The sequence below is a fragment of the Tympanuchus pallidicinctus genome, unplaced genomic scaffold (assembly GCF_026119805.1).
Source record: "Tympanuchus pallidicinctus isolate F22 unplaced genomic scaffold, pur_lepc_1.0 scaffold12, whole genome shotgun sequence".
Taxonomy (NCBI): Eukaryota; Metazoa; Chordata; class Aves; order Galliformes; family Phasianidae; genus Tympanuchus; species Tympanuchus pallidicinctus.
In genome coordinates, this window is record NW_026294637.1 from 18,984,258 (window position 1) to 19,008,758 (window position 24,501).

The window sequence follows — 24,501 nt, forward strand, 5'->3', positions numbered from 1 at the left end:
AGAGGACCCTGAGGTGAGGTGTGAGGAGAACACTGCGGGCACAGAGTCGGCGAGGCGCTGGCACTGCTGCCCAGAGCCGCGGGTGCCCCATCCCTGGAGGCGACCAGGACATGGGCGGCCCCGGGCAGCCCGCGGCAGGGCTGCAGCTCCGCGATCCTTGCGGTCCCTCCCAAGCCGAGCCGCACTTGCTCAGTGTGGGCAGGGAGCCTGGGTGGCCGCCAGGTGTTACTGCACGCCAGGCTGAGCGCACAGCTGCGCGCGCCGCACCTCCCCAGCGGGCGCGGGGCAACGGCCCGAGGGGGCGCGAGGCGGTGCCACGCGCATGCGCGCCGGCCCATAAAAGCCCGGCGGGGCGGAGGGGCGCCGCCTGTAGCCGCTCCCTCGAGACTCGCCCCCCTTCGGCAGCGCTCATGGCGTTCGCGCCGGTGAGGGAAAGAGCGAGCATGCGCGGTGCTGGGGAGAAGGGTGGGAGGAGGAGGAGGAAAAAAGGAAGGGGGAGAGCTCGCCGTCGTCACGTGACTTCGCACGTGGGCGGTGGGGTGAGCGCTGGGCGGGAGCGGGGCGCTGAGGAGATTGGGCGGGAAAGCGGTTGCTGAGGAGAGTTTCGGGGGTGGCCCCGCGGGCGGGGGGTTCACCGCTGCGCCCGGCGCCCTGTCCGTGTGACTGCCCACGGATAATGGGAAACTTGTCCCTAAACCTGGATGGTGAAGTGACCTAAAGCTAATAGGGGTTTTAAAAGCAGGCTACTACTCACTGCTCTGCTTGCCACTGATGCTCCTTCTCTTTCCAGAAGGAAGACAGAGGGAGGAGCATAAAGGACTGCTGGGACAGCCCAGATGCCCCTGCCCTTTCCACTTGCAGCAATGCAGATATATTCCGCAGGATAAATGCCATGTTGGACAACTCTTTGGACTTCAGTGGTGTCTGCACCACTCCCATCACAAAAAGCAAGCGTGAAGCCTTGCCAGGTGACGTAGCTGTGGAAGTAGTGCGGCAGGCCCTGCTTCCTGCAGGCTGGGGGCAGTGGGAGCGCTCTGCTGTGCACTTGATTTGCGTCCGAACAGGAGGCTGTGTGCCAAAGCGAGGAGTGCTGGGCCCAGACTTCAGTGTAATTGAAGGATGTGCTCTTGACCCTTTAGAGTGGGTGAGGTCTGTCAGAAAATGTACTTGCCCACAGTCTGGTGTCTGGGTGCTGGATAGAGGTTGCTGTTCCTGCCTCTGAGTTATGGGGTCAGTAAGTGCTCCGGCCATTACTGGAAGCAAACTGGTGCTCTGGATGTGTCCCGAAGCAAAATGGGAAGTAAAGGGAAAACCTCACCAATTGTAACCTTGTAGGCAGACAGGATTCACTTGCAGCTGCTATTGGTGGCAGGCTTTCTTAATTGACTGTGAAACTGGTGTCTGGTGGCTGCTTGCATAGTGCAGTTTTGTTCTGAACTTGCACAGTGACTGCTACCAGGTAACTTGCATTGCAGCTTAATCTCCTGAGTATTGTTAGCTCTGTTCACCAAGGGCTGATCTGACCACGTGATTTGCAGTGGCACTGCAGAAATGCCAGAGGAAGTGTGGATTGTTCTCTTCTAGGTAGGGATCTATGCCTGGCATGGCTAGTGAAACAGCTCTGGAGATAGGCTGTCAGTTTCTGAGTGGTTACGTAGTGAGCATTAACTCATTCAGGTCAGTGGTATTAATTCTTTCGTAGAGGCTGGTGTTGTACTGGTCAGACTCTTCTGTCCCCTGTAGCTATCAGTATTGCATCTGGCCTTGATGTGCTGGAAGGGTAAGGGAGTAATAAAGCTATGATGCTGCTGGGATGTGGTGCCTCTGTTGGGGACTGAGTAAAGTTTCTTGGAAGGGATGTGCTCCAGCAGGGGAAATCCTTGCACTTCAAATCTATTTGTAGTCCTCAAGCTTCTCAGTTGTTTCCTCAGGTCAAACTAAATTTATCCTGGATTGGATGTGTTTAAGCAATGCCATTCAACAGTAAGAGGATTATACGTGGTGAAGGAGGGACTGCGGGAGTTCATGGCCTTTTGCTAATATGGAGTCAAGGTGTGTGGGTCAGAATGACATCAGACTAAGTAACATATGGCAAAAGCCTGATTGGTGCTTTTATTTCTGACACATCTGGTAAGTTATCCAGCTCTGGGCAGAACTATACAGCAGAGGGACTGCTGCAGGAGACTTACTTGGGCATACCTAATGTTAAAGATAACTTTGCAGTTGATGATATTCCTTGGTTAACTTAATTGCCTTGTCAAAATGATCAGACTTTCAGGCCCTGACTGTTGTGTGGTTCTTATGGGTGCTTCCTTCTGGAGCTTCCCAAATATAAGGTTCAGGTCAGGCTGGTGCTGGCAATTGTGGCAGTGTGATTGTGGAACTTGTCTGGTGGCTTTGAAGACAGGATTGCTTCCAAAGACCTGCTTCTCTCCAGAGAACCAGCCTGAAAGGCAGTGCTTCCTCACTGTGGTGGCATGTGTGCTCAGCCCAGTCTGGGTAGGGAGGTGAGCAAAGCCAATCTTTAGGTAGCTCTTGTTGCACAGCTTTTTCAAGTGGATTTATTTGCCAGACTTGAAAGCAAGTGTTGCTGGGTGGAAACTTTTGGAAATTACTTTGGAAATTGCCAGCCTGTTCTGTAGGCACAGTGTCCAGCTTAATTAAGTAGAACAGTGAGTAAAGCTCCTTCTCTTTAGCCTTTGTTTGCTCATCTGGCTAAACTGAGTGGAGTTTCAACTAAAGTGAGCAGGCTTAAGATGGCTAACAAATGCTCCAAATATAGCCATTATTTTGTTGTAAATCGACTGTCCATTGTGCAGGGGATTGAGAGATGCTTAAACTGTTTTCCATAGGTGGGAGTGGCCTGAGGTGCCAAGGTGTGTGTAAAGCTGCTGGTGTGGCCCATCAGCCCTTAATGATTCCAAGTATCTGCTTTACCTGAGAAAAACTAAAGGACAAATGCAAACAGACTAAATCTGCTTCCTGCCCACTCTCAATTGCAGTTAGCTAATGGCATCTCTTGTTGAGCCGCCCACAAAGTACTTCATGGTACTACAGTGTGAGTGCTTGTGTTCTTCACAGCTGCAGCCACCGGCATACATGCCAGGAGCACTGGATGTGTGGCACCTGGAATGAGGGGACAAAATGCTGTAAATGGTCATCTGGAATGTGGCCCCCCTTACTGGAGCTCAGCAGGATGTCATCTACAGCAAAGCTGCTATCAAGTTGCACTGAGGGCTGCTCTGCTTTCCCCAAATAAATGCTGTATACCTGGTATGCAAAGCTGGGATAGCTAAACTTGGTACCTGTGTGCCCTGAAAGAGGCAATGCCTACTGCCTTTGATATATATGTATCCCATGTGCTGGAGATCCAGCAGGTTTCCTGACCTGCTGTGCTGGTGAGGTGCTCAGTCATTCAAGTCTTGATGCAGCTGTCCTACAGCAGTCCCTTGCTTGTTGAGGTAGGTGAAGCAGCAGATCAGTTGCAGCCCTGTGTAGCTTCCTAAATTGTTGGCTGCTATCTGCTCAGGTGCTTGTGGTTACCAAAATAAGGCAGATGCCTTCAAAGAGATGGTTCGTGTGGCACCAAATTTCCCTACTTAGAGTCTTCCAGATTACAGGGAAGATGCTTAGTTGTGCAATTAGTAGGTTTATGCCTAACAAGAGCTTTCCTAAGCCCCCACTGATCCCTGGTTGTACCTGAGAAGTACCACTGGCTCATCCTCTAAAGGCTTTCGCTGAAGATTTGTTTTAGTCTTGTGTGCAAATCATATTTGAGAAGCTTAATTTTTAGGGATGCAACTCCTAGCCTTTGAAACCGTAGGGATAAAAGATGCAAAAGGGTGCTTCTGCTGTGACCAATTGGGCTTAGAAATGCTCACTTTACCTCCTACTTTGCTGGATTGGATTTAAAAGGTCAGTCTTGGGCAATGCTGCTGCACAGCAAGATGTTTTGGGGTGTCAGAGCCTTCCTATCTGCTTTGCAGCCTGGTTGTATATGTATGCCCTACTCTCAAGGGCCTTGTTTGTGGAAACCTCTATCAGTGCTCTGCTAGAAATGAGTGGGAGGGCAGGGAGACCTCCATGTGGCTGCAGCCTGCGCTTAATGCAGGTGTGCTTAATCATTCTACTTTCTCCTCTTCCTCGCGTTTCAAGCTCAGTGCCTTGTTTTCTCCATGCAGGCTTAGTTGTAATTTCTTAAGTACTTTCCTATTTCAAATGCCTGGCTGGTGCAGCCACACTGCGTACCAGACTGGGGAAAGGAGCCAGGCTAAAACTAACTCCTGGTGGCATGACTTTAACTACATGGGTTCCCTATCCCAGCTGGGGATCTGTCTAGGCTGGACTGAGTGGGAAGTGCAGGGCTGGGGGACAGCTGGCTGCAGCTTGTGTAAGCCAGCTGGTGGGGCTGAACCTAAGGGCTGACCTGTGCTGAGATGCAGCTTGTTAAGAAGTCTTGTGCTAACAGCCCCAGAATGCTACTGAAACAAAACCCAGCTGGCTTAGGCACAAGCCCAGTGCAGCAATGCAATTCTCTCTGCCGGTGTGGCTGGGTTCCAGTGGCAGCTCCATGGAGAAGTCCAGGTTGCAATGATTGAAGCTGGCTGTGTGGTTTGGAAAAGGCTGCAGCAAAGCGTTGGACTGGGCTGTATTGGGTTGCAAAGTGAAACTAATATTTGGTAGACATGTACTTGCATCTGACTTGAGGTTGCGATTGTTTGGGCCAAATTTCTGTAGGAAATGAATCCCTTCTGCCCCATGTCCTGCTTGCCAGAATATTGTGTGATGGGGGCTGATCTTGAAGATGGTAGAGAACCTGGTGATGAGATCCTACTGACCACAGGGAGGGAGAGTTGCCCGCTCCTGCCAGGGCCGCGAGCAGAGCGCTGTGCGCTGCCATAATAGCGGGAATGCTGCATGTTCATATGGGCGAGTTGTGGTTGCTGTGGGAACTGAGTTGTCTAAGCAATGTGCTTTTGTCATCTTCTCCCTACAGCTGGGTTGCTAATGCTTTTAGGGCCTGTCCAAAAGTGAAAACTGTACTAGAGGAACTAATGCAGTAAAACACCCAGCTGAAGATGCAGTGTGATACTGTCAGAAAAATACTCAGTGCTGTTAACGGGTGCTTGGTTGAAATGTCGCTGAGTTGGTGTTGCAGCTTGCCCTGGTAATGCTAGGGGAGCAGGAGAACCTGTGGATGCTGTCCTAGCCAAGTCCTGTGCTGTTTTACCGTGTCACGTCCTGACCATGGAGCTTGGGCTCCTGAAACCACCTTAGGATGAAAGTGAGGGCCTCACCTTGGTGCTGGGTGAGTGGAAGAGGACACTGGGGTGTCTTAGATGGCACGTGAGGGATAACATGATGGGCTGGAGCTGCGAGTGGCACGCACAGGTTGTGCATATGATGGCACGGTGGGAGGGAAGGGGGCAGGGGGAGGAGGAGACAGCTGCCACTACCGAGGAGCCAGCTTATAAATACCCTCTGACTCAGATTTTTGGAGCATCGTGTGGTTTCATCAGCCCCCAGATCCCACACTAGGCTGGAATTTGCAGGCTATGAACCTGCTGTGTTTCCTTAGGCTGTTGGCACAGGCTTAAACTGAGGCAGGAGCCTGCTGTCTCCTGTACCGTAGGCTTGTGCAGGGAGGGGAGGGATGGGGGAGACCAGCGGGTGGAAGGGAAATAGGCCGTGGAAAATCCCGTTGGGAAGTGGGATTGGTGTGCTGCACTCATAAGGACTGGAGCAGGATAATGTGCTTCCCTCTCAGTAGTTTAGAGGGGTGGGGGGGTTTGAAGGTTATCCTTGTTACTTAGTGGTAAACAATGCAGAGTCAGGGTGACAGAGTGGCAGAGCTGAGCCGAACAGATGATGCTAGCAGAATTGTGAAGCTTTGCGTTGGGCTCTGAATTGGAGCCAGCAGCTGGAGGCTGTCCAGGACTAAAGTGTTTTTTGGGTTTTGTGGGTGGAAGGGAGGCGGGGACGGGAGAGCTGGGTAGCACTCAAACTAACTGTCTGCTTTGTCGTTGCTGGGGGGATTGCTGTCTGCTGTGCTGTGGAGCTCTGCTTTGTGCTGCCTGGCTTACCGGAGCTGTGCCCCTTCCCTCCTCCTGCCTGCTGCCTTCTCTTTTGGGGGAATCCATCCTTTCTTCTTACCTCTATCTTGTAAGAGCTGATGCGGTTCTGTTGCATGGCTGAGTGACGTCACTGTCAGCACAGTAAGCATCAGCAGCCTGGTCACATGCTGACCCAGTCAGTAATGCAGGCGGGATAGGAAGGTGGAGGGGCTGAGGGGGGTGGGGGGGCTAGATCCTGGACATATGGTGGCCCTCCCTTTTGGGGTGCGACTGCTGGCTGTGGTGGCAGCAGCTTCAGAGCAGCACGAGACCTGCTGTGGGGCTTAACGCTTTGGAAAACTCCTTCTGAAAGAAAAAAACAGCCCTGAACTCTCCAGCTTCTGTTTGTTCTCCATCTGAGCAGACTTCCAGGACTCTGACGAAGCAGTGGCGAGCAGGATGCTTTTCCCCACATCCACGCAAGAGTCTTCCCGTGGCCTCCCTGACACCAACGACCTGTGCCTTGGCCTGCAGTCCCTTAACCTTACAGGGTGGGACAGACCTTGGAGCACCCAGGACTCTGATGCTGCAGCACAAACCAGCCCACAATCTGGTGAGTCTGCTGATACATGCTGCAACAGTTGTGGGATTAATTTGCATTATTTTTTGCCTGTTTTAAGCTAATGCTGAGTGTAATAGGTTCTGGTAGCTACCGGTGGGGGCTTATCAACCTCTAGTGCTTGTGTAATGTGGTGAGGACAGGGTTGAGTTGGGAAGCTGTGCCACAGCCCCTTTTGCTCTGCTGTCTGTTCACTGCATGCAGAAGTGCCTGGGCTGGCAGAGGAATAATGCAACAGAGCAGGAACATTCTCCCTGGGTGGGTTGGGGGTGTGGTGCCTTAAGAGCTGAGCATGCCAGTTGTGAGCAGAGCTCAACTTTGCAGCCAGCAAAAATCCCTGGTGATTGGCAGGGTGTGTGCCTGCAGAGGGACCCCCTTGCCATGGCAGCACCTGGCTGTGCCTCTGGGGCCCAGCTGCCTGCAGCACTTGGAGAGACCCTTTCCTGCTTCCTCTAAATGACTGCTCTGAGGAGACACAGCAGAATGGCTTGTTGTTTTAACTCCTGTGGTCCAGTGCAAACCTGTGCGATCAGCTATCTGTGAGATAGTGGCCTTGCTGTTGCCTTGCCTTTCCCTCAGTCCTGCCCAGTCTGCTCTCTTCATTCTGGTGGGGTAGGGAGCTCTTGGGAGTACCCAGCACCATGCAGGAGTCAGAACTCTTGCAGAAGCACCAGCCCTCTGTAAAGCTGTGTGTGTGCAGGAGGAGAAAGGGGTGTTGTGTGCACAAACTTGGTTGTGGGGTGCTGGCTGTGATAGCGAGGGATTAATTTATTTTCCAGCCCCACAGGGCTGTAAAGAGCAGCTCTGCAAGCACTGCTGTGCTCTTTCAAGTATCAGTCCGTGGAAAGATCTAGTGCTTTGGCAGAGTTTGTACAAGTTCAGCCTGGTTGCTACAGAAACTCATCCCTTTATAGCAGCGTGCTGCTGCTTTGTTAAAAGGGCAGTGCATCTCTGCACAGATCGGGGTGACACAGGAGGCTCCAGGCATGAAGTTGCTGCTGTTAGGAATGTAGATAGCTCCAGGACTACCCACAGCCAGTTTCTGGAAGGCAGGGCATGCAAGCTGGAGTGTGAGCCCTAGCACAGGTGCTCAGGTTTGTTACAGTCAAGCTGCAGCAGCTCTAGCCTTGCTCTGCTGTAGCACATGGTCCTCAGGGCTTCCCCTAATGAGCAAGAGAATACCATGCTCTTGCTACGTGTCCTTCAGTCATTGCCTGCTGAAACATGGGATAATGGGGAGCTCTGTGCACAGCTTGTCCTAAGGCACCTGCACCAATAACTTCAGTTTCCATCATGTATTACTTCTAGTATTAGAACAAGAGGTGGGGATGGCTGGGGTGTAAACCAGCTCAAATGCAACTGTGCTCCTTCCCCCAGAGGAATCTCGGGCTGTGTGGCAAAAGCTGTTATGCTCTTGAGATGGCGTTTGCCTTCGGGATGTGTGGTAGTGAGGCCAGAAGTGCTTGTTGGCCTGTCTATGTGTTCATTTCCTGCTTCAAGAACTGTAGGAAAGTGAAATGCTGGTATCTGTGCATGGCTGCTATGTTGCTCAAGCCTGCCCACACCTCCCACGTCTGCGGAGCCAGAGCTTCTGCTCTCTGAAGGCCCTGGAGTAGCAACACAGAGCTCCTTGGGAGGTGGTGTAGCTTGGGAGCCTCCCCAGAAAGGCTGCGGAGCTCCTGTCTCTGAAAGCTATACAGGTCCCAGCAGCTGATGTTTACAGGTGGCCTAGCTGTGCTGTGGCTGGAAGGGGGAGGATGTAAGCAGGATGCTGCCATGTCTGGTGCTCCTGATGCCTGGCCTTGCAGCCTGGGCATCTCCATTGGGGTGTCCTGCAGGCAAGCAAGGATGTCAACAGTGAGCTGTGTCTAGGGGCTGGGGAAGGATGGTGTTGCTGTGCTGCTGGCATCCAACCATTGGAAGGTTTCAGCAGTGACTCAGCTGTACAGACCCATAGGGAGGTGGCTAGAAGTGTAGAAGTGTTTTTTTTGTTTTTTTTTAAATGTAAAAACCTAACAATCAGGCTAAAAATACTGCTAATGTGATCCCCTGCAGCGCCTGTGCTTGAGTACTGATGAGCTGGTACCTCCTCTGCTGGGAGTGCAGAGCTCTGAGCCAAAGGGAAGGACCTGCTGGCTGCAGACCTTCTGCGTGTCACCTTGTGCACCTTGAGCAACGCCACGATGCAGGACTGAGTGCCATGATAAGGTGTAGCATGGGTGGTTTGTATGCTCTTGTCCCCCTTGCCACAAGGATGCTGAAATGCCCGTGTGCAGACCAGGCTGTTTGCAGCACGCTTTCCTTCTGGGTGCAGTGCTGTAATGCGCTGAGGATGTGTCCTTAGCCCTTGAGAGCGTGCCAGCTGCACTGCCAGTCCCTGAAGCTGGTGTCTGAGAGCTCTTTGGGAGGCGGCAGCTGCTGCAGGCTGAAGCTGTTTGCATTTATTGGCTGTAGGAGTGAACTGCTGTCTCATAGCAGAGAAGGCACATCAAGCCCACTGCTGCCACTAGATCTGTCAGGCTGGAGGTACTTCATCCAGCCACAGACAGCGGCTCTGTGGCCTAGGGAGGGGCTTTTGCAGGAAACAGGCCTCAAGTGCTTCCAGTCCTGGGATCCCAGCTGCATTTCTTGAGGCAGCATTTCCCCTTCTTTCAAGTATATCCCACATCAGGCAGCGAGGCATTGAGTTCTGTATTTACAGAGGCCAGTGATGTGGGACAGCCCTTGGTGGTACCCTTTATTTCCCCTGTTCCTACAGGAGCACAAGCAAATGCAGTGTCATTTCAGTTCCTGCCCCAAGAACTGGTGACAGCAGTATCTGAGCATGAATGAACGAGCAGCACGTATGAATTTCTTGTCTCCCTGGACAGTGTTTGCTGGCAGCTTGGGCTGGCTTGCCTGGTCCATCCTGCATAGGATTAGTTTCGGTTTGTGTGGGACAGGCAGGCTTACCTACTGGGAAAGTATCCTAGAACCAGTCTGTTAAAGTGGGGCTTAGCAGGTTAGTAAGTGCACGAGAGGAATTTTCTGTGCTGTTCCCCTGAGCTTGGTCTGGGTCTCTGTCCTGTTGATATTTGATAACTGTGTTGCATCTGGTTACTGCCTGACAAGTTCTGGCCCAGGTGCGAGCAGTGCTTCTGGTCAGTTTTAGCCTTTTGTTTCCTTCCCGTCGTTGTAAACAGAACGAGCTTGTTCCTTCAGTCTCCCCTAGGAGATCTCCAGCCTCTGAGACAGCACTGCATGCTGCCACCAGTGCTCTGGGAAATTGTTGGTGATGGCTTTGCCTACCCGAACACCCTGAACAGATAAGCAGTTCTTAAATGTCACCAAATTCCTAAGCATCACCCTGGTGGAGCAGCAGATTTCACCTTAATCTTAAATCTGCTCTGGAGGCTGCAGCTCCAACTGCATAGATACCCTCTACTGCCATCTCATCCTGCAAGGTTACAGCTCCAGTGCTGGGAAATGAGCTGAGGTAGTTCTTCTCAATCCTCAATTTTTCTGCTTCCTACAGCGCAGCAACTTTTTTCTTCAGCAAAAATGAATGTACTGATTATCTGTGGCTGCTTGAACTCTTCTGGGCTGGAGATGCAGGCAAGCTGTTGTGCATTGCCTGGAGGAGAGCTGAAGCCTCTGCTTGGAGTCTACCAGGCAGAACCCCATCTCCTGAAGGAAGATGTCTCTTGAAAGGCAAAAATGTTGCACAGGAAGAAGCACAGCTATTTCCATGGACTCGTGACTTAATGTCTTGTAAGCAGTGAGGGACACTTGTGAGCTGCTCCCTCAGGATAGGACTGGCTGCTTTCAAGCTGTTCTTAGAATACCATATACATGGCAGCAGGCAACTGAGAAATCCCATTCTCCAGCTCTGGTTAGCTTTGGCGGAAGGAAGCAGGAAGCACCCAGCTTTTTGTGGGGTAGTACTAACTCTGTAGCTGTGGCACAGACCAGGATTGAGGTCGGTGAGTGTTGCTGATGAGTCTAGCGTGGCCGCTGCTAGTGAGCCCAATGCAGCAGTCACTGCCCTTAGAGGACTGGAGCTGCTTGCTCCTCTCTTAATGCAGCCCAGAACACAGTTACTGTTCGGGCTGCAGGCGCACACTGCTGGCTCATGTCTGGCTTCTCATGTCCAGGATCCCCAAGTCCTTCTCCGCAGGGCTGCTCTCAAGGAGCTCTTCCCTCAGTCTGTGTAAATACCTGGGATTGCCTCGATCCAATGCAGCCCCCTGCACTGGCCTTGTTGAACCTCATTAGGTTCACATGGGCCCACTTCTCCATCCTGTCCAGGTCCGTCTGGATGCTTCCCTTCCTTACAGCGTATCAACTGCACTGCTCAGCTTGGTGTCATCTGCAGCCTTGCGGAGTGGAGTGCAAACAGTTGCATTACTTTATATTTGAGGATATCTAGAGCTCAAAGCTGGGAGCTGGCTTGGCTTTTGTGGTCTCCTCTATGGCGGTTGCACTTGAGCGGTATGTATGCAGTGCCCTTACTTAAAGCCTGCCCCACACCTCGGTAGCTTTTGTAGGGCTTGTTGGAGAGCACAGTCGGTGAGGATGCTCAGTGTACGCTTCTTGCTGAAATATCCTCTGGACTTCATGGGCTGATTTCCCAGCTGCTGGCTATGCTGTGGAATAGAAGGCCCAGAGCACTTGACAAATGCAGGCTGTTCCTGTAGCAGCAGTATTTGATCCTTAGCAGAATAAAGTATGTATCAAATAATTAAAAGAAGTATTGAAATGTTGAGTCTGCAATTGGTTTGTAGTGGAAGTTGCTCTTAATCTAGCTCTTAGAGCTTCCATTTGAGCAGCTTCTTCCAAACAGGCTTGTTTTTACTTGTGTTGATGCTGTGAAAGAGAAAGCAAGTAGATGAGCAACTTACCAGAAACATAACCAAAATCTCTGCTTAGATCCAGCAAGAGTTAAAGTGAATCAGGGCTCTTGTCTTGCGCTGGAGGCAGCATGCAGGAGGAGGGATGCACCAACAAGAGTCTCTTTACTTCTGGAGGGAAGGATGTCTTGCAGTCCTCAGAGTATCCCGAGGGGCTCTTGCTGCCTAGCTGTTGGAGGTAACAGATGAGTGCAAGGTTAATATTCATCCCCAAAATTGTGCAAAATAAGGCAGGTAAGTCTTTTTCCAACCTGTGTGCCACTGGATGTCTGAGCAGTGGAAGAGATGCTTGAAGATGCTTGCTGGGCAGAGGTGTGAGAGGCTTGGTCTGCTGCCACCTTTGGCTCTAGTTTGTGGATGATTCTTGTTTGTTGCTGCTGAGGCACTGGGGACATCGGTGAGCTAGCAGGGAGTCTTTGGTCAGTTTGCGGCAGCTGAAATCCCTCTAAGCTGACTTCTTGTGCTGTTGCTGTAAGTGGTGGCCAGTTGGTCCCTCTGCAGTGCTCTTGGCTGGTCGTCTCCAAGTTTTTTGGGGTAAGTCAGGTTGGAAGGGACTTCTGGAAGTTCTCATCCATGCTGCAGCTGTCCAGAGCAGAGAGAAAGCTATTGGAGCGTGGCTGCTCTGACCCTGCCTGGCCACAGGCTTGAGGTAAATCACCAGAGTCTCACTGAGCTGGCTTGGAAATATCTGCTCCCAAAGAGCGCAGTGGTTCTGGAGCTGCGACCACAGCACACGAACTAATGGGACTCAGTAAGCAGGATGGGGACGGTGCCCTGCTGCTGCACACAGCCCCTCCAGCCAGTGCCGTGTCTCTGCCCCAGTGCCTCCCTCCTCCGGAGCTCCTCTGTTCCATGTGCTCCCTTAGATGCTGGCAAAACCGCTGAATCACAGGTGATGGCTGTGCTGCTGCCAGCTCAGGCTTGTGACTGGGACCGCAGCCTGCCTTGAGTTGCTCTTCCTTTGCTGCAGCCTGCTGCCTCACCCAGACATCCTCTGAGGAACTTTTTTGAAGGCTGCTGTCCCGATCGACTTGACACCCCCACAAACTGTGATGCAGCTGAGCAATGAAAATGAGTCAGCCTCAGCCTTGTTATCACAGAAGCTAACACATGCTGCAGAATTTGCACCCTGGATGCGGCAGCAGATAATTCAGAGGAGTTTAGTGCTTAAATATAGAAGTGTTTGTTCTCGAGGCTTGTGAATCTGAGGTTTGTTGTGTGGTATTTGACCTGAATATGCTGACTTTTAAATTTCTCTGGGATTGATACATGTTAGACCTTGCTGTATTTCAGTGTTCTGTTCTCTTTAAAGACACAGTTGTGGCAGCCTGCTTAATGAGTCTTGCCTGCACACTTGTAAAATCCTGAATTGTATTTACCGTTCTTACTGATTTTAAATCTACCCTAAGCATCTGTTTTCTCCTCCCAGAAATATCATACTAAATTCCCTGCCTGAAGAAGCAGTCAAGCTTGTTGTCAGCCAGGTCCTGCTCGCTCAGAGCAGGAGGAGGACCTGTGCTCACAGACATTAATAAGCAATAGGCAAAAGGCAATAGGCCTCTGTTTCTGCTTCTGCTGCTGTTTCCATTTCTCAGGGCCTGCTGGGGAAGTGACTTAGCACGTTGGTGCCAGAACCAAGAATAGACCTCAGGTGTCCTGACTCTAATTCTGTGGTTCAGCTGTGGGATCATGCTGCATTTTTTTTATTCCCCTGCCTCATTTGTCGCAAACCAGAAATAGCTGCCTGAATATCCTCAGTTCTTCTTTGTCCCAAATGAAGAATCTGTCAGAGCAGAGGTTCCTCTTCTGTAGATCAGAAACAAAAAGGGCTGTGTGACAGTTACTAATTAGATGTCGTTGGCTGCAGACAGATCACATCTGCAGATCTGGACACTACTTTCCTTGGATGTTGGCACTTGGTGTGGGATGACTGAGACTTCTGTTGTGATGTTACAGTCTTGACTCCAGGTGACTCTTCCCATAATAGCAGTGATTTTTCTCAATTTGGAGTCATGGGAGCATAGAGAAATGAAGAGGATTTGAGCCAGTCCTCTGAGCAGGAGGTATCCAAACTCAGATCAGTGGTGCTGGGTCTGGCTCTGGTGAGCTCTGAACATGCAGGACTGCAAAATCCCCTTCCACCTCCATGTCCTCTGGCTGCTGGCTTGTGAGGAAGGGTTTTTTGTTGTTAGCATTTGTCTGCTGCAGATTTTGCCCGTTTCTGTTTTCTGTGGCTGCAGGTGTTCTGGCTCCCCCAGGCAGTGTGAGGCTCAGTGAATGCAGGCAAGAAGTGCTAGAACTTGGCTTTGGGTTGGTCTGCAGCGTGGATTGCTCCATCCCTGTTGTGAGCAGGCTAGTGTGGTGGAAGGGGGAGAACTGGCTCTGGCAGCTTGTTTGGCTGCATCGCTGCTGTGACTACAGAGGCTGTAGCTGTAGGAGGTGGTTAAGGTGCCCGTTTGCCTTTCAGACATGCAAATGTTTCTCATGCCATGAAGCTGCTTAGTGTCTGTAGGAGGTGCTGCTTTTTGGCTGACTAAAACATTCAGCTTTTTCCCATCCCACCAGGGTAGAGTCTGGCCGGGCAGTAAAAACTGCAGACGAGCTGTTTTTCTGGAACTGCAGCAGGCTATTGTTTGGGACATCAGCCTTTTTTTTCCCCTGTACAGGCTTATTTGACAAATGACAAAGAAACTGCACTGTGTTCAGTGTCCAGGGCCTTGATTACACTGCTTCCCTCCTCTGCCGCTGTTCCTCAAACGTGTGTGTGGTTCTGCAACCCCTGGGCACAGCAGGTGTCAGCAATAGAAGCATGGTGGCTCTGAAAGCCACCTCTTCTGCCCTGCTTGTCCTCTTCAGCTCTTTACCCCTGTGTCCACAAGGAGGCAAGGACAGTGGGGCAGGCTTGCAGTGTGAGTAGTATCTGGAGACCAAAATGACCCTTTGTTTAACCTTGCTGGTGCTGTCAGCCTGCAGAAGCAACTGTATGAAGGGCTTGGTGTTGCTGACCTGCTCATGCAAGTTCTGGTCCCTTCTAAATAGGCTTTCTCCTACCTTGCAGCAAGCTTTCAAAGGCTGCAATATGTATTCAGAGCACGACTTCAAATAGTGGGTGCCTGTGCTCATCTAGTGCTTGGTGCCATTGCCAAAAGCACTGTCTCATGCACACACATCAAGAAATGTCTGGCACCTGCATGCTTGTGATGCGGAGCCTGGCATACTGTTGGGCTCAGCAGGAGTGTCTTGTGTGTACCCATGGTTACCTGTGCTTGTGGGAGGGCTGAGAGTAGCGTCTCTGTTGGGAAGATCTTGAGCAGAAGGACACAAGTGTGATGTGAGTGCTATTGCACTGGGCAGGGCTCATTTTCTAGGTGACTTGTCTGGAACTGATGCACTGTGCAGCAGAGGTGCTGCTGTGCTTGTTCTCCTGTGTGGTCTCTTGAGCCTGAAGCAGAGGCAAGGGTCATTGGTGGGTGTACAGCTCAACAGTGACAGAGCTTCTTATTGCCTGGAAGAATTCAATCACCACTGCTTAAGGTCTTACTCAAGGTGATAAAGTGTTGTTTGTTATCAGTATGGTGGTAATATTTTTATTAGCCCAGAGTCCTTCTCTAAACTGCTAGCAGTAGTAAGCCTGGCTACGTGGGGCTCATCTTTAGTCTGCTTCTTGTAAAATGTACTTGGTCTAAACTACCAGGAAGGTCTAATCCTGAAGTGGCTGTAAATCGTAGTGTGCAGGGAAGAAAGCCATATGTCTTTAATGCCAAGTACATTACTTTACAAATATAGTTGGAGTATGCAAGAGTAAAAAGTGAGATGGCTGTGTTGGCTATCGGATGTCTTGCTGTTGGGGTTCCTTTCCCAGGGGGTGTGCCACCAACTGCAGCCTGCTCTGGTGGAGCTTGAGGCAGGATAAGTTCACATTAAATGTGGCAGCTCAGTGGCTGATGAGCAGAGTTAAGGGGTGAGTTGGGGTCTACAGGACAGAATTAGCTGGGCCTGTGGCTGTATGCTCCTGCTGTGAAACATGTGGCTCGTACTTCTTGGGTGTGATGGATTCAAGATGTTTGTGGCTCAGATCCCCAAGATGATACAGGAGTGAAGAGGGCACACTGCACCAGTGCTGCTCTGATGGCATTTGTGAGGAGAAGCTCCAGCAAGGAACAGGACTAGATCCTCTGATGCTCATTCTCTAGAGAGTGACCTGAGCTCCTGCTGTATGGAATGGTGCCACACTGGTGTCAAGACGGCTTTTAAATCTGTCAGTGTTTGGCTGATGCGCTCTGAGATGGAGCACGCTGGCTCCGGATTCAGTCATTAGAGCTGCAGCAGTGAGTCGAAAGTCAGAGCGGAGTTTCTATTAAAAGCTATTGGTTTTGCTGTCCCCTGCAAAGGAGGGTTGGCATGTGCCTCTCTTGCAGCTCTGAGCAGAGGTCTGAAAAGTTCCAGAAGGTTTCTGTGACACGCTGTGCTCCAGATGCTGGTGCTGCTGCAGATGGGAATCATGTTGACCCTCAGACTGAAATTTCCAGCATAAGTGTGAAAAATATTTAGTTGCTTGCACTTGACTGCTCAGATTATGTGGGGGGATGGGGGAGGGGGAAGTGTTATCTGTCTGCTGTTCCACTTCAGGATCTCCAGGGATGCTCTTGATACCAGAAATTGCTGATACATCTTGCTTATGTTCTAAAGATGGTTCAAGATTCCTTTTCTGCAGGAGGGAGGGAGGGACGGGCAAGGCAATGTCCCGGAAAGAATGGTGTTTTTATTGAGTGGCCCAAATTATCTGAGTGCAGGGAGCTAGAGCTGGCTGCGTTTGGGTACTCTGGGGCAGCGGAGATGTGCAGAGGGAAACGAGATCTGGTCTCTAGTGCCAGTGTTTCCTAGGCTACCTGCAGAGGCTGGCTCCAGGGGATGCAACCTGATTGCTTGACAAATGCAGAAGAGCAAGCGCTGAGCCTGGTTTGCAGCTCTTCCTCTTCATGTCCCTGAGGGTTGCTGTGTTCTGCCAAGCCCTTGGACCATCTGGGGTCTTGTGGAGTCTCCCAGAAGCTCAGCATGCAGAGCTGGTAGGAAGCTTCTGGAGTAAATAAAATCCATCTGTATTAACAGCAGGATGCCAGTGCTTTCAGAACCAGACATTGGTTGTAGCCAACTTGGTGGTAGGTGTTGAACTCAGCTGCCCTGTGCTTCTCAGATGCCAGAGCACTTGACCCCTTAAAAGGCCAGCAGTCCCGCTGCTCTCAGGAACTCCCTCTGCTCCTACTGTTTTCCTAGCTGCAGTGACTTCCCAGCAATCCTGGGAGCAAATGCAGAAGCAGAGGCTGTAGCAAGTCAGTGTGATGGCATGAATGGGGGTGAAACTACTGATCTCCCCAGAACAATTGGGCAGCTTCTGCTGTGCCCCTGAACCCTTGCTGCTGCAACCTGGTTGGAGTGCTGCTCTTGTGACTTCAAAGGTAGTGCTGTGACCAGGAGTGGAGTTGCAGGGCTGTGTTGCCTGCTGGGAGGAGGGCATCAACGCTGCAGTGTTTGCCAGCCTTGAGGCTTGGGTCATGGGATCGGCTGCTTCGCTCTGACTCTTGTAGTGTTTAGTGACTAATCGAATTTTTGAGCCTGCTTAACAAATTCAGCTGTCTCCCTTGAACAATATGCTGGCTGTATTTTTAAATGCAATCACGTGGCTTCAGAGAAGTCGGCGAACCAGCGTAGCACAGCTTGCCTGGGCTGGGAGATGCTCTGCCCTGCTCTGTGTTGTGACAAGGAGGGAGCAGCCTCCTCCCAGCTGTAAGCTGCCTGCAGCAGCTCTCAGTTTGCTGCTGCTCCACTTGAGCTCTGCTGACTGTAAGTACTGCTGAGGCTTTCTGTGGCTGGGGTTTGCTCTGATAGTTGCTGGTTTGGGTGTGAGCTCTGCTGCAGGGGGGAGTCGAGCGGATATTCAAAAAGCTCCCTGTTACTTTACCATGCAGACGGTCTGTTTCCAAGTACCTTTTTGGCACAGTGCTTAGTCCAGCCCTGTGCTGTGGCTGAAGTGTGGAAGGGGAGGGGCTGGTGCTTCTGCTAGGGTAAGTTTAAGGGATGAAGCCCTACAACGTGCGGGGGAATGCTGTGGATCAAGCAGTGAGCTCCTGTGGACCAGTTCTGTCTTAAGTGATTTTCTTGGGAACCTGACTGTGCCAGACTGGGTTTTCCGTTGATGTTTTGAGATTCCTTTATTGTGTAGCATGAGACTGGAGATGCCAGCTTCCAGCAGGTATGGAGATTGGGGCAGGTGTGTCCCCACTTCTTGCTTTGGGCAGCTTCCCCTGACTCTGGAATGATGCTGATGTCTACTGACTGTAGTGTACCTCAGTATGATAGTGTATTTCTGTTACTTACATGGTGTGGGGACTGTGTTAAACTGTTACTCCTTCTGTACAAGAGCTCCTGAAAACCTGGGTTAAGACATTAGGTAGTTCAGAGGCTCTCAAATGGATCCCAAACTCTTTTCCCTGAAAACTGAAAGCTTCAGGGCAGGCTGCCTTGTTTTGCAGCCTGCCTTGTTTTGCAGCCTCTGAATAATTAAAACCATTTCTGAATGCTTTGCTCTTTTTGTTGGGTTTGGGGACATGCTCAGCTTGCTGAGACTTGCTCCTCTTGAATAGAGCTGGCTGGGGCCGTGCCCCCATGGGATACTGTATGGCCGAGCGCATGCTGCCTTCCCTCTCATGCTCGCCTGCAGAGCAGGGTGCTGGGAGCTGAGCACCCCTGGATGTTCCAGCGCTCTGCTGGCTTCATAGCAAGGCATTTTCTTACCTTTTTCCACCACAGCAGAAGAGAAGCCCTACTGTGTGGGGAAGCAGTCTGTTGTATACTTGTCTGTTGGCCCCTGTGCGTAAGTCTGACCTCAAAAACACGGGCTGTTTGTCTCTTGCAGTTCTCAGCATGCTGAGTAGCCCTCTGGGGAACGTCCTGGGGAAGCCCCCACTGGGTTTCCTGCCCCTAGACCCCATTGGCTCAGACATATCAGAGAAGTTTTCCGCGCCGGCACTGAGGAATTCCCGTCTGGATTCCCGCTCCCTCCTGGACTCGCGTTCCAGCAGCCCTTCTGACTCGGACACCAGCGGGTTCAGCTCGGGCTCTGACCACCTCTCAGACTTGATTGTAAGTTTGGGTCCTGTGTCTGCTCTCTGCAGCCTGGCTCTCTGGTTTGTGGCATCTCTCCACACTTCTGGAGAGTGCAGGTGTGCAGGACTACAGTATCAGTGTGTGCGGCTGCCTCCAGCCTGGGCTCCTCTTGAGTTCCATTCTGTGCCTTTTACTGCCCTTCTGTTTTGACTGCACCCCTCTGTAGGCCCACTTTTTCTAGAGTAAATTGGGTCTAGCCTGCTCAAGCTCCCTGAAGTGCAGCTAAATTTGGAAGCCAGCAAGCAAGGCGAGTGTCTGTCTCGCTGACCCAGTCTGCGTGCTCCTGTGTCCTGCTTGGAAGATTGGCTCTTATGTGGGCTTTTTCTTGCAGTCGAGCCTTCGCATCTCCCCACCTCTGCCCTTTCTGCCCCTCAGTGGGGTGTCAAGAGACCCCCTCAAGATGGGAGTGGGATCACGGATGGATCAAGATCAAGCTGCCTTGGCTACAGTCACTTCCCCTCCAGCCAGTGCATCAAAAAGATGGCCTGGAGCTTCTGCGTGGCCTTCCTGGGATCTCCTGGACTCTCCAGAAGATCCCTTCAGTATTGAAAGAGAAGCCAGGCTGCACAGGCAAGCAGCAGGTAATTCAAATAGTGGGTCTTAGCTGGCTTCAGTAGCTGTAGGTGTTTGCTTGGAGTCTTATGGGGGAGTGGGAGATGTGTGCTCCTGTTCTGAGCTCTGCTTGTGTTTGTCCAAGCTGTGAATGAAGCGACCTGCACCTGGAGTGGGCAGCTGCCCCCAAGAAACTACAAGAACCCTGTCTACTCCTGCAAAGTGTTCCTGGGGGGAGTTCCGTGGGACATCACAGAAGGTGAGCAACCTGCATCCGCGTGCTCTGGCCTTGGCTGGGTGTCAGGTGGGCTTCTGTTCTCCCTGGGGTGCTGCTGCCAGCCCCTGCAGCTCGTGGGGGAGGCAGGGAGCTGAAGCAATATGGGTGCATTGCTGTCTGTAAGGACACTGACTTCTCTCCTCCCGTATGCAGTTGGACTGATCAACACCTTCCGTGCGTTTGGCTCACTGAGTGTGCAGTGGCCTGGTAAGGATGGCAAACACCCACGCTGCCCTCCCAAAGGTAATATGCCTAAAGGTAATAGCGACACGGTAGGGTTACTTTTTTCCCATGCTATGTTACAGCACAGATGCTGGGATGGTATGGCTGCATGCTGGTGACTGGATGGTACAGAGCACCTTGGGGTAAACATCTCACTCTCACTTGAGTCAGCACCAGGGCTGCAGAGCACTCTCACTTCTGGCCTGTCCCTAGCAGGGATGGGTTGAAGCACTGGGTTGCAAAACATCTGTTGGTGCTTCTGGAGCCCACTGTGGGATCGTTCTGCTCTGGTGGTGGCTGCTATTCTCTGCCAGTGCAAGCACTCAAGATGCGCGCCCTCGGCATAAAGTGTGTGCGGTAAATGCAAAAGTTTGCAGAAGGCTGTGGGTACCAGTGAGTTGAACAGTCTTGTGGCTAAATCCTGAAGCTGTTGGGTTGATGTGTAAGCAGTAGGGAGCTACAGCATAACAAACATAGTGACTGGTTTATAGGCTGGCAGTATCTAATGGTCTTGCTTGATCACCAGAGTGATGTGAGGTGCAGGGTGCTGGCACTGACAGTAAAGTTCTGCATTGAAGTTCTTGGGCTTAGACATCTGATGTGTGGAGCCAAACCTACTCTGCTGCAGCCTGTGCTGTGGCCAGGCCCATTGTAGCCCCTTGTCACATCTAGATGTGGCTGTGCACGTAAGGAGTCTGTGACACAGATGACCTTGAGCACAGGTATCTTCTGATGGAGAGGTAGGCTTTTCTTCAGCATTTTGTGTCACTATGGATCTTGCCTGTGGTACTTGAGCAGCAGCCTCCTGCAAGAAGGGGTTGGACAGAGCGACAGAGATGCGGTGCAGATGCTGAAAGTACTGAGAGCGGTTCTGAAGGAATCTGCAAAGTGAGGTGATCCTTTTTGTCCTTCACCACAGTCCTAATGCTATTTTTCTACCTTTACCTCCGAAGGATACGTTTACCTGGTGTTTGAGTCGGAGAAGTCCGTGCGTGCTCTGCTGCAGGCGTGCTCGCAGGACCTGCTGAGCCCCGACGGGCTCAGTGAGTACTATTTCAAGATGTCCAGCCGCAGGATGCGCTGCAAAGAGGTGAGCAGGCCCATCACTTCTGCATGCCCTCACTTTGCACAGATGCTTACCGTGCTCTGATTGTTATTAAACCTGCCTGCTTGCAGAAGGGATGATTTTGGTGCTTACTGCAGGCGGATACTTTAGATCCCACAGCTGCTGCCCTGTGCAGGAGCGAGGCCTTAAATGTAGATCAGGTACTGCTCACAAGTTTGTAGACTTAAAGAATCAAGATTCAAACTCTCACCTAGACAGGCGCAAACTAATTGCACTCCAGACAGCTCTTCTGTTGTCTGGCTATTGGCAGCACTTCTGTGCCTGGTGATTTAGCTCTGCCAGAAGCCGCTCCTCTTCAGAGCCCTGTATCAGCTGTCTAGCAGATGGAAGCTCCTGGTGGAGTTGGCGGTGGGTGGTTCTGTCAATCCCTTTCAACAATAGGCTTCTGAGCTAGGAACATAGGTGCAGGCAGTAGGTGAAATTGGTCATGCATGGGTTGTTCCCTGGCTGCCAGCCCCAGTGGCCTGGTGTTTTGGATTCCACTTTGTCTGAAAGCAGAGCAGGGTGGTGGTGTGTGTGCTCTCCTCGCAGCTAGAGCTCCAGAGCTGCTGTGCCCTGGATGTGGACCCTGAACAGCAGTAATGAAAGAGGCATTTGCAAACTGGGGGTTGAGTCTTGAAGGCCTGGGCTGGTTCCTGCTGGCTGGCTGACCTGCTTGCGCATCATTTCAGGTGCAGGTGATCCCGTGGGTGCTGGCAGACAGTAACTTTGTGCGCAGCCCCTCCCAGCGGCTGGATCCCAGCAAAACGGTGTTTGTGGGGGCTCTGCATGGGATGCTGAATGCAGAGGCCCTGGCAGCTGTCATGTGTGACCTGTTTGGAGGGGTGATCTACGCTGGCATCGACACGGACAAGCACAAGTACCCCATTGGTGAGTGCCTACCCCACTGTGGTGCACTTGGAGATGCTCAGGCTGCAGCAGTGCCTGCTGCTTGGTCCCTTGATGAGCTCTGGGGAGCAAGCAGCCAGCAGGACAGGCAGCCATCCCTGGGAGTGGATGTCCCACGAGGATGTAGGGATGCAAGTCAAGCCTCGGGTGTGCTGACAGAGCCTGGAAACAGGAAGGTTCTGGGTTATTCTCCAGTGGCTTGAGGTTTTTGACTCCTCTTCAGGCACTGCTGAAGGGCTTTCTGCCCTGGTTCAGTGCTGTGCACAGCCAGTCAACTGCCAATTGATCCTGAGGTGCTGTGCAGCGCTGTCCTTACACAGCTTGCAGACTTCTGGTCAAGGTTTGTGCCCAAGGCTTGGGTTTAGGATATGCTTGTGGTACTAGATGTTGAAGTGGCTTTTGGGGGATAGTGGAGAGTGAGAAGTGGGGAATGGAGGTCGGAGACTTTAAGCAAGCTCTGAGTTCCCTTAAGACTGTGGATGAAATCTTGAAGCCTTGCCCAGCAAGCTGTTCTGTGCTGGTAAAGTGAGGGCCTAGAGCACAACCTTCAAGCCTCCTTGTGCTGAGCTCAGGTTGCTCCCTCCAGTGAGAGAAATCTCTGGCTCTGAACAGCAGATCTGTGCTTCAGTCTTCCACAGAATTAGAGCTGTAGCAATGTGAGATCAGCAAATGAACTGTGCTTTCACTTGGTTTAAGGCTGGCTGAAATCTGTGCTGAGACACTGCCCCAGACTCCCCTAACTATCTCTGGATTGGCAGCAGGCTCATTAGGGCAGCAACCTGCCTCATGCTGAGTGCTCTCAAGCAGGGGATGATCCCTCTGGAGGCAGGCTGTGTGATAAATCAGTGCCTGACTGTGGTCATGAGGAGTTTCAGGATGGGCTGTAAGCCCTCTGAGTCAGAAGAGTGCCACTGCCTGGGTGGCTTTTAGGGTCCCACTGGGTGTGCATGACCTTCTTAGGGAGAAGAATCCCCAGAGCCCAGCTGTGATTCTTATGTACAGCCTAATGCCTGGAGCAGCCCCTGGCATCTACCCAGCACTGCAGGACAGGCTGGGGGGCCTGGACAGGGCACAACCATATTCTGAGTAATGTCTTCAGCTCCAGCTGCCAGCACACAGGGCGTTGTGTCAGTCAGAGCTCCTTTAGGCTAACAAAGAGAACTTGTAGGTAAGCATGGCTTGGTTTTTCTGCAGTGTAATAAAACTTGGCTGGAAACAAGTGGTGCAGGAGTACTGCTGACTGCCAGCGAGGATGCAAAATGCAAGACTACGGGATGAGTGGGAGGCTTAAAATAAAAGCTGCTGAGCTGTCTCAGCACCAGCTTATTTCAGGTGCAGGCGTGGAGCTTGCTGTTGCTCCTGGGAGCACTGTCGCATTCTACCCAGCCACTCAGTGTTTCCTGCCCTCTGGTTCCCAGCCCTGGTTGCTGGCTTGGACTAACACTTGTGCTCTGGCTTCTCCCAGGGTCTGGCCGTGTCACCTTCAACAACCAGCGCAGCTACCTGAAGGCAGTGACTGCTGCGTTTGTAGAAATCAAAACGACCAAGTTTACTAAAAAGGTGAGAGGAGCGGGGCAGCTGGAGGGCTGAACGTGCAGGTGATGGGTGGTGCTGCTGGTAGCACCCTGACCGCCTGGCCCCGCGTCCCTCTGGGCTGCTCCGGGTGGTCCTGCTGGCCTGCCCTGTGATTTGTGCTGACTGCCCGGTTTCTGGTGCAGGTTCAGATCGACCCGTACCTGGAAGACTCCATGTGCCAAGTCTGCAGTGCTCAGCCTGGCCCTTTCTTCTGCAGGGACCAGGTAAGGCTGGCGGTGCCGCGTGGCTGCGCAGGCTCTGCTCCTCACAGCTGAGGTCCTCGGGGGTCTCGTGTTGTCCTTGCTGAGGACGGGCAGCTGAAGCGGGAGCCCCGTGCTTCGGAGCTCTCCAGTGCCGGCTGTGGGAGCGCCCAGGGGGCTCTCAGCCCATCCCGACCGGCGTTTTTTCTTTTCCCTTCTCTCCCTGCAGATCTGCTTCAAGTACTTCTGCCGCTCCTGCTGGCACTGGCAGCACTCCATGGAGGTCCTGCGTCACCACCGCCCGCTGATGCGCAACCAGAAGAACGGGGACTCCAGCTAAAGCGGCGGTCGGGGCGCGGGCGCGGGGGAAAGTCCTTTTGTTAACCTGCCAAGTGGAGAGCGCACGAGCGTGCCTGCTGGTGCCAGACCCAGGCTGGGAACGCGCTTCCTGAGGACTAATGGGAAAATCTTACATTCACGTTTGCACTTGCTGGTCTTTTTGTTTCTGCACTAATGCACAGTGAATTTTGTCGGGTTTTGTTTGGGGTTTTTGAGGGGGGGAAGTGCCCCCTCGAGCGATTCTGCAGTTCCCAGACTTTGGTTCCTAGTTTGACGAGAAGCAAAAAGGGCCGCGTGTTGAGAAGGTGTTTATGCAGATGCCTTCACCTAGGTTTTTTATTTATTAAAGGCGCTTTTTTACATTCCTTGCAATACTGATGGTAATAATGCAGGTCTCATTGGCTCCATTTTTTTGCAGTTGCCATACAGTGCCTTTCCATTCATTTAACCCCCATCTGAACGGCATAAACTGAATGTTCAGCTGGCGTTTTTTACTGTAACAACAAGGAGACTTTGCTCTTCATTTAAACCAAATCATATTTCATATTTTACGCTCAAGGGTTTTTACCAGTTCCTTTTTACACTCTTAAACAGTTT

The 24,501-nt window shown here is 51.9% G+C and overlaps 1 protein-coding gene across 4 annotated transcripts; it reads left to right on the plus strand.

The window, feature by feature from the left end:
- The first annotated feature begins 325 nt into the window (after positions 1-325).
- Positions 326-24,500, plus strand: CPEB1 (cytoplasmic polyadenylation element binding protein 1). Of its 4 annotated transcripts, none has more exons than XM_052672104.1 (12): positions 326-425; positions 791-968; positions 6,478-6,666; positions 18,475-18,701; positions 19,057-19,306; positions 19,423-19,536; positions 19,708-19,812; positions 20,730-20,866; positions 21,574-21,772; positions 23,256-23,350; positions 23,509-23,589; positions 23,795-24,500. In XM_052672104.1, exons 1-12 carry the CDS (start codon positions 411-413, stop codon positions 23,903-23,905), a joined length of 1,701 nt encoding a protein of 566 aa, XP_052528064.1. In that variant the 5' UTR covers positions 326-410; the 3' UTR covers positions 23,906-24,500. The 4 variants fall into 4 exon arrangements, with proteins under 4 accessions (XP_052528064.1, XP_052528066.1, XP_052528067.1 ...); XM_052672106.1 differs by having other exon boundaries at positions 19,708-19,797; XM_052672107.1 differs by lacking the exons at positions 326-425; positions 791-968 and adding an exon at positions 5,804-6,215.
- Position 24,501: the final 1 nt, after the last annotated feature.